A 9,249-nucleotide genomic window follows, 5' to 3' on the forward strand; every position below is an offset into this window, starting at 1 on the left:
AAATAGTATAGAAGATATTCCCTGGACAAATATTTTCAAAAGAAAAGGTCAAGTCATAGGTCACAGTGACCTAACTCTTGCGCTCTGCCATCCCAAGATGTCCTTGTACACCAAATCTGGTTACTCCAGGTGTAATAGTATAGAAGATATTCCCTGGACAAATATTTTCAAAAGAAAAGGTCAAGTCATAGGTCACAGTGACCTGACTTTTGCGCTCTGCCATCCCAAGATGTCCTTGTACACCAAATCTGGTTACTCCAGGTGTAATAGTATAAAAGATATGCCCTGGAAAAGAAAAGGTCAAGTTATAGGTCACAGTGACCTAACTCTTGCGCTCTGCCATCCCAAGATGTCCTTGTACACCAAATCTGGTTACTCCAGGTAAGGTACAGAAGATATGCCCCGGACAAACTTTTTCAAAAGTTAAGGTCAAAGCATAGGTCACAGCGAGGTTATAGTGACCTAATTCTTGCACTCTGTCATCCCAAGATGTCATTGTACACCAAATCTGGTTACTCCAGGTGAAAAAGTATAGACAAACTTCTTGGACAGAAGGAAGGACGGACGGAAGGACAGATGGAGTGCAAACTTATGGCTACCTCCCCCCCTGGAACCGGGTGGGGGACTAATATCTACTTTTCACACTTTCAATTTTATTTTGAATTTGATTTAAATTGGCAAAAAGAAAAAATCACATTTTGGAATGATAATGTAGGAATCAAAGGACCTCGAAGAGGAATCCTAGATGTAGTGGTGAGAAATATGTGCTAATCTCATATTATTGTGTTCAAAAGCCAGTTGTATTAAATAGGACAGCTGTTCTTACTAGATGAACTACACTGTTTGCAGTTTTGTGTCCTGCAGGGATCTGACTCGATAGCCTCCCTAATAAAGAGTACAGCCAACACTGACCACCATCATATACAAAATACTGTAAATTTATTCATGATACAAAAATGTCACATTTTCTCATTAGCTAGCATACTAAATCTTTTAGCTTTCACTCAAGGTCAAATAGACAATCGCTTCATATGGAGCCATACAGAACAACCATAGAGTACATTTATTTACTTAATATCACTGACATTTCACTCTATTTGTGGAGACATTCACGTTTAACTGAACATGTAGGTCTTCCCATTTTGTAAAGATACTGTAAATGTTCCTGTGAAATTTGAAATTATATAGACATTTTCAGTGCAATACACTCAACCCTGTGATATTGTGTTACACAGAAAGATTTATCTGCTGTTTCATTTTGTTTGACAGTCTTCAGAATTTTGAAAAGAAATATATTTAAACTGAGTACCAGTATTATAGTAATTTAGAATTAAGTTATTCATTAAGTCTGATGATTACTGTGAAAATAATTGTTTAAGGACTACAAAGTAAATCAATTTCTTTGAAACAAACTCAGAAATGTAAATAGGTTGCAGCACTTTCATGAAAAATACTTGTATGATACACACAACATTAAAAAATATGGTAAACAAATTGCATACATGTATATATTTAAGACAATGGAGATCAAATTCTCAAAAAATAACAATTCAAAAATCTCTTTCCTTTTCCAAACATCGTGCATACATTGTAGATTTTCTCTGAAGCTTCTTACACCAGTCTCAAGGTCTGTTTCCTCATCCTATCTCTATTCCCTCTCATCTTTCTTCCCTTTCTCTCAATCTCTGTTCCCTCTCATCTCCATTCCCTCTCTCAATCTATCTCTCAAACTGCTTCATTCACTCCCCTACATTTAATGTTCGTCATACAAGAATATTTGTCCTGTTAATATAAATGTCTAATGTATCATTCTCTTCCGAAATTTGTTGAAATCTGTATTGATTCAAGTCTTAGATCTCACCCTGAGAATCAGAAACAATACCACGTCAAAATCACTTTACCGTGTACAAATAACACAGAAGTGTTAGAGATGATTTTGGCTTCAAGATATCTCAAATTTCTAAAATGGAAGGTGAACTATTTACTGAATTTTACAACTGAAGACATGACCATAGACTTTCATGTATAAAGAGGAATGAATACTGCAGTAAAATTTTAACCTTTTTTTAAAAGGAAGTAAGGGCTATTTTATGATGATCTTAATGTAAACACATAACTTGCTATAAATAATACTTCTATCATGAAGTGGGAAATAAAAAATAAGTCAGTAATTGAGAATTGATCAGCAAGGATGAAAATCTAAAAGGCTGATACTTTTCGGGAACATTGCAAAACTGAGTTTTTCTCTTTTTCTTCTTTCTTTGTTCCCAGTTTTTTCACCAGTTTGCTAGAATGGTCTGTTTTGCCAGATCTGCTTTTTGCAGATTTCAGGTCTAGTGGCTATGGCAGAAATTAAGTAAATAGTGGAATTTTTCATAACCGTACTTTTAAAAATATGAAATGAGTGGGTCAAGAATACCAGAAATATGATTGTGTAATATCAACATGCTACCTTTTTTCTATAATATTGATGGAAATTCTCAGTTTTGCACATTTCCTGATCAATTAACATGTATCTCCTTTATCCGCTTACTTTTAAAAATTTTAAGCTTTCCTCTGAATGGACCGTTTGAAAAAAAGGGCTTACCTACCTGCAATATATATCTTCTTCTTTTTTTTTATGTCAACCTGATAAAATACTAGCTAGGGAGAACTCACTCTAAACCAGGGTCCCAGGTTCAACCCCTATAATGATCTCTGTTATACAACAACACATTTGTCTATTACTATCGCTAGAATGGTGAGTAAATTTGTTGTAGTCAGTAAAAGCACAATGCAATGTATGTTTATTTCTCTAGAATCAAGAAATCCTTATCACATGGCTAAGTTACAATCGGTGGTTAGCAAATGTCCAATAACCTGAGCGTATGCATTTTACTTTCGTAAATACAAATGGGTTAAGCTGACGCAAGAGTAACTTCATGCATTGGTTATCTGATTTCTTTGGCATTCAAGTACAGGTGTTTTTCCTGAATCAGTAACATTTTGATAACAATTTATCAATCATCAGCGTAAGCTATTCATTCTTTTTTAAAAATTTGTGCAAAGGCAACATTTTCGAATTCACCTTCAGGGGACCTCTTTGTGTGCCCTCAATTAAATAAATACAAAAAAAAACCCATTTCAACACACCATGTTAACAGTCAAAAATGGTACCAGTAATTTATACTGAAAACAATTCACATGACATCTTTTCAACATCACAATGGCTATATTGAACTTTAATTCATTTTTTCTTGTTTCCTTCCATTTAGCTAAAAAGTGAATTCTCTATTCTTATTCAGAACATATATTAATTCAAATATCAAACAAGATGTGAAATAAACATGTTTGAGATATAAACACCATACATTGCTGTACAGTTAGTGTTTGATCATTTTGAACAAAGAAAATTAACATACCTAGAAAACACATGTACTTACAACCTTGAAGGTTATTCCTAAGGAAACATAACCATCTAGATATGAAATTTTAAACATACTTCTGTTGGAATGTCATACACATATGACCATGTGTTAATGTTTAATGTTGACAATCATCATCGTCATGGTGATTGTTGGCGATTGTATGGCGACCTGCGTTGCCGAGGAGTAGAACCATCAACAGGACTGTATCCAGGTGACCAGAGGTATGGAGTTTTAGGTGTAGCTGCATATGGAGAGTACTGAGGACCCATCAGAGCTGGAACGCAGTAATGAAAAAAAGGGTATAAAACAAGGCATCACAAATGATACAAATCCTACACTAGTCTGTTAAAAAGTAATGTACCTTACATGTTGTCAGCAGTATCTTGGTACATAACACTCCAACAATTTCTTCCTCTGACAATAAATTTCATTAAACTTGCAAATTTCTAAATCCACATGTAAGCATTTATGTTATATTCATGAGAACTGAAACAGCTGCTGAAGTGACAAGATTTTCTATAAATAGTAGATGGTAACCTTGACCTTGGTTGTAACACCCTGAAACACAGACTTGTAATAAGTATTCTCAAAATCTGTTCATGTTAATCAAGTGGCGAAGAGTGATGACAAAGTTTATCTATAAATGTTAATGTGACCTTGACCTTTGTACCCCTAAACATCAAAACTCGTACCTTGATGCAGTTTCATCAAAATCCATTAACATATTAAGAGGGTATAAAATTGTAACAGCGGTCTTGATACCATAAATTAATCAATTTGAGTTTGACCATTGTATGAAGTCTGATCCAAATCTATTCACAAATGATGTTGAAATAGAGTCGTGACAACATGGTACATGTATGTCTACCAGAACCTTTAACTTTCACCCTGACCTTAAATTTCAATCCTCTTGCCATGTCAATTTTCACTCAAATCCTCATGATATAGCCCTGTATTGACTATAATGTGTGCCTCTCAGAAATCTATCACATCCATGACCTTTAACCTTTTACCTTGGGTTTCAAAAGGGTTCATCTCCTAAACATGCCCAGTTAATGTACCAAGCTTGAATGAGTTTGGATAAACACTTTTTTTCACATTCTACAACAGGTGTCTACCAGAAATAATACAACTTTCACTCATGACCTTGAAAGGTCTTTTGTCAAGTCTTGTCAGAAAATATCAGACCACTAGGTCCATCCCTAACTCTGTTAAACCTGTCAAACAGTTTGGAATATAGTTCTGGTATTAGGAGATAACTCTCTATTTTTAGATTTGTAAACATTTAATCAAGATTGCACTCATAAAATGCGACTAATAATGCAGATTAACAGTGGATCCCAGTTGTATTATACAATACCTTGGGGTGAGTAGGTGATGGGCGAAGCTGCCCCTCCTGGTCCCATGAATACACCTGCATTGGCAGCTCTGTACTTGGGTCCAAACACAGCATGATAACCTGACAACACAAAGCAGGCTTCATGGAAGACTAGTGGTGAAATAACCTTTGAAATGCTTTATATTTAATCATCACTGAGTTATTTTCATTTATTTCCAAAAATTCAATTGAAACAAATTTTACACCAGTGTTGCTAAGTAGGACAAGTTGAATTCATCCATAATCATTCTGATGTATAAATAGCAATAAAAGATAATTTTACCTATAATGACTGCTAGTGCGGTGAGGATGATGACGAGGATAATGAAGAGCCAGGATTGATAATTATAGAAGATATTGCGGACCAACGACTGCCAGCCACTCCCTCTGTATGTACCTGTAAGGAAATCAGACATATTTCAGTATAGTTTATATCTGAACTTGGATAAGGGATGTTTTAGTGTAAAAGAACGAAGAGGAGTAGTTGGGGCTATATTTTAATGAGCACAAGCTTGATTAATTGGTACCAGGTCATATTCTCATAACAAAAACAACCCATCAGCACAAGTGTTGTTGAGAGCTTTGTTCAATAAATTTAAATGGGATTCTGGTACAAATTATTTTTGTACTTGGATATAGAGCAGCTTATCTGCAGTATTATAGAACCTTTCATTATAAACAGGAAATTTTAAACCATTTTATCAATGATCATTATTTTATTGATACCATATATTTTTGAATACTTACTGATGTAATCAGGCTTCTGACCAATGAGGCTAACAAAGACAGGCAGTTTGACCTTTTGGCCTGTCTTCTGACAGACCATCTCAATGTGGACATCAATCTGATCTCTCTCCCAGAGTGCTGCAGACTCTATCAGTCTGATTGGATACAAGAGCACAGCCCCAGACTGGGTGTCCTTCTCTGGGGACAGACTCTCTAGGATGGACGGATCACTAACAAAGACCTTAAAAAATCAGAACAGAACATGAAAGTTACAATCTGGTGACATATAATGATGAAGAGAATACAAATTGTAAGTCTCGTGTGGGGAGATAAGACCCTGACTAACACACAAAGTACAGGTTACAGGACACACAAAGTACAGGTTACAGGAGTTAGGAAGCGAAAGTTCACACAGATCTATAAACTACGAAATGTTCTCTTATCCTTTGAAACACATTGAACAATACTGAGTGACAATCCTACCTCTATACAGTCGGTGAGACCAGACACTGTGGATACTCGGATAGAACAATACTGAGGGACCACCCTACCTCTATACAGTCGGTGAGACCAGACACAGTGGATACTCGGATAGAACAATACTGAGTGACCACCCTACCTCTCTACAGTCGGTGAGACCAGACACAGTGGATACTCGAATAGAACAATACTGAGTGACCACCCTACCTCTATACAGACGGTGAGACAGTCGGTGAGACCAGACACAGTGGATACTCGAATAGAACAATACTGAGTGACCACCCTACCTCTATACAGTCGGTGAGACCAGACACAGTGGATACTCGAATAGAAGAATACTGAGTGACCACCCTACCTCTATACAGACGGTGAGACCAGACACTGTGGTACTTGGATAGAAGAATACTGAGTGACCACCCTACCTCTATACAGATGGTGAAACCAGACACAGTGGATACTTGGATAGAACAATACTGAGTGACCACCCTTCCTCTATACAGTCGGTGAGACCAGACACTGTGCATACTTGGATAGGACAATACTGAGTGACCACCCTACCTCTATACAGATGATGAGACCAGACACTGTGGATACTCGGATAGAACAATACTGAGTGACAACCTTACCTCTATACAGTCGGTGAGACCAGACACAGTGGATACTTGGATAGGACAATACTGAGAGACCACCCTACCTCTATACAGATGGTGAAACCAGACACAGTGGATACTTGGATAGGACAATACTGAGTGACCACCCTACCTCTATACAGTCGGTGAGACCAGACACTGTGGATACTCGGATAGAACAATACTGAGTGACAACCTTACCTCTATACAGTCGGTGAGACCAGACACTGTGGATACGCGGATAGAACAATACTGAGTGACCACCCTACCTCTATACAGATGTTGAGACCAGACACTGTGGCTACTCGGATAGAACAATACTGACTGACTGCCCTACCTCTATACGGTCGGTGAGACCGGACACTGTGGATTCTCGGATAGAACAATACTGGGTGACCACCCTACCTCTATACATACGGTGAGACCAGACACAGGGGATACTTGGATAGAACAATACTGAGCGACAACCTTACCTCTATACAGTTGGTGAGACTGGACACTGGATACTCGGATAGGACAATACTGAGTACAGATGGTGAGACCAGACACAGTGGATACTTGGATAGAACAATACTGAGTGACTGCCCTACCTCTATACAGTCAGTGAGACCAGACACAGTGGATACTTGGATAGAACAATACTGAGTGACCCCCCTCCCTCTATACAGTCGGTGAGACCAGACACTGTGGATACTCGGATAGAACAATACTGAGTGACTGCCCTACCTCTATACAGTCAGTGAGACCAGACACAGTGGACACTTGGATAGAACAATACTGAGTGACCACCCTACCTCTATACAGACGGAGAGACCAGACACTGTGGATACTTGAAAAGAACAATCCTGAGTGACCACCCTACCTCTATACAGACGGTGAGACCAGACACTGTGGATACTTGAAAAGAACAATCCTGAGTGACCACCCTACCTCTATACGGTCAGTGAGACCGGACACTGTGGATACTCGGATAGAACAATACTGAGTGACAACCTTACCTCTATACGGTCGGTGAGACCGGACACTGTGGATACTCAGATAGGGCAATACTAAGTGACAACCCTACCTCTATACAGTTGGCGAGACTGGACACTGGATACTCGGATAGGACAATACTGAGTGACAACCCTACCTCTATACAGTTGGTGGGACTGGACACTGTGGATACTCGGATAGGACAATACTGAGTGACAACCCTACCTCTATACAGTTGGTGGGACTGGACACTGTGGATACTCGGATAGGACAATACTGAGTGACCACCCTACCTCTACTGAACAATACTGAGTGACAATCCTACCTCTATACAGTCGGTGAGACCGGACACTGTGGATACTCAGATAGAGCAATACTAAGTGACAACCCTACCTCTATACAGTTGGTGAGACTGGACACTGGATACTCGGATAGGCCAATACTGAGTGACCACCCTACCTCTACAGTCGGTTAGACTGGACACTGTGGATACTCGGATAGAAAAATACTGAGTGACAACCCTAACTCTATACAGACGGTGAGACCAGACACAGTGGATACTTGGATAGGACAATACTGAGTGACCACCCTACCTCTATACAGACGGTGAGACCAGACACTGTGGCTACTCGGATAGAACAATACTGAGTGACAACCTTGCCTCTATACAGTCGGTGAGACCAGACACTGCAGACACAGTGGATACTCGAATAGAAGAATACTGAGTGACCACCCTACCTCTATACAGTCAGTGAGACCGGACACTGTGGATACTCGGATAGGACAATACTGAGTGACCAACCTACCTCTACAGTCGGTTAGACTGGACACTGTGGATACTCGGATAGATCAATACTGAGTGACACCCCTAACTCTATACAGACGGTGAGACCAGACACTGTGGATACTTGAATAGAACAATACTGAGTGACCACCCTACCTCTACAGTCGGTTAGACTGGACACTGTGGATACTCGGATAGAACAATACCTCTATACAGTCGGTGAGACCAGACACAGTGGATACTTGGATAGACCAATACTGAGTGACCCCCCTACCTCTATACAGTCGATTAGACTGGACACTGTGGATACTCGGATAGATCAATACTGAGTGACACCCCTAACTCTATACAGACGGTGAGACCAGACACTGTGGCTACTCGGATAGAACAATACTGAGTGACCACCATACCCCTATACAGACGGTGAGACCAGACACAGTGGATACTCGGATAGAACAATACTGAGTGAACACCCTACCTCTATACAGACGGTGAGACCAGACACTGTGGATACTCGGATAGGACAATACTGAGTGACAACTGAGACCGGACACTGTGGATACTCAGATAGGGCAATACTGAGTGACCACCCTACCTCTATACAGACGGTGAGACCAGACACTGTGGATACTTGAATAGAACAATCCTGAGTGACCACCCTACCTCTATACGGTCAGTGAGACCAGACACTGTGGATACTCGGATAAAACAATACTGAGTGACAACCTTACCTCTATACGGTCGGTGAGACCGGACACTGTGGATACTCGGATAGGGCAATACTAAGTGACAACCCTACCTCTATACAGTTGGTGAGACTGGACACTGGATACTCGGATAGGACAATACTGAGTGACCACCCTACCTCTA

At 39.6% G+C, this 9,249-nt stretch overlaps 1 protein-coding gene across 2 annotated transcripts in view; it reads right to left on the bottom strand.

Annotated features, from left to right (window-relative positions):
• Window positions 1-922: 922 nt before the first annotated feature.
• Window positions 923-9,249, bottom strand: part of LOC110450257 (nuclear pore membrane glycoprotein 210-like) — a 45,452-nt gene continuing 37,125 nt past the window's right edge. For both annotated transcript variants that reach the window (XM_021497701.1, XM_021497700.1), the window contains 4 exons: window positions 5,533-5,752; window positions 5,069-5,182; window positions 4,768-4,866; window positions 923-3,681 (listed from right to left, as the gene is read on the bottom strand). In XM_021497701.1, coding sequence (XP_021353376.1) covers window positions 3,545-3,681; window positions 4,768-4,866; window positions 5,069-5,182; window positions 5,533-5,752 — 570 coding nt within the window. In that variant the 3' untranslated portion in view covers window positions 923-3,544. The remainder of the gene's footprint in view (window positions 3,682-4,767; window positions 4,867-5,068; window positions 5,183-5,532; window positions 5,753-9,249) is intronic.

This window comes from Mizuhopecten yessoensis, unplaced genomic scaffold (genome assembly GCF_002113885.1).
Source record: "Mizuhopecten yessoensis strain PY_sf001 unplaced genomic scaffold, ASM211388v2 scaffold5141, whole genome shotgun sequence".
In the NCBI taxonomy this organism is placed as follows: domain Eukaryota; kingdom Metazoa; phylum Mollusca; class Bivalvia; order Pectinida; family Pectinidae; genus Mizuhopecten; species Mizuhopecten yessoensis.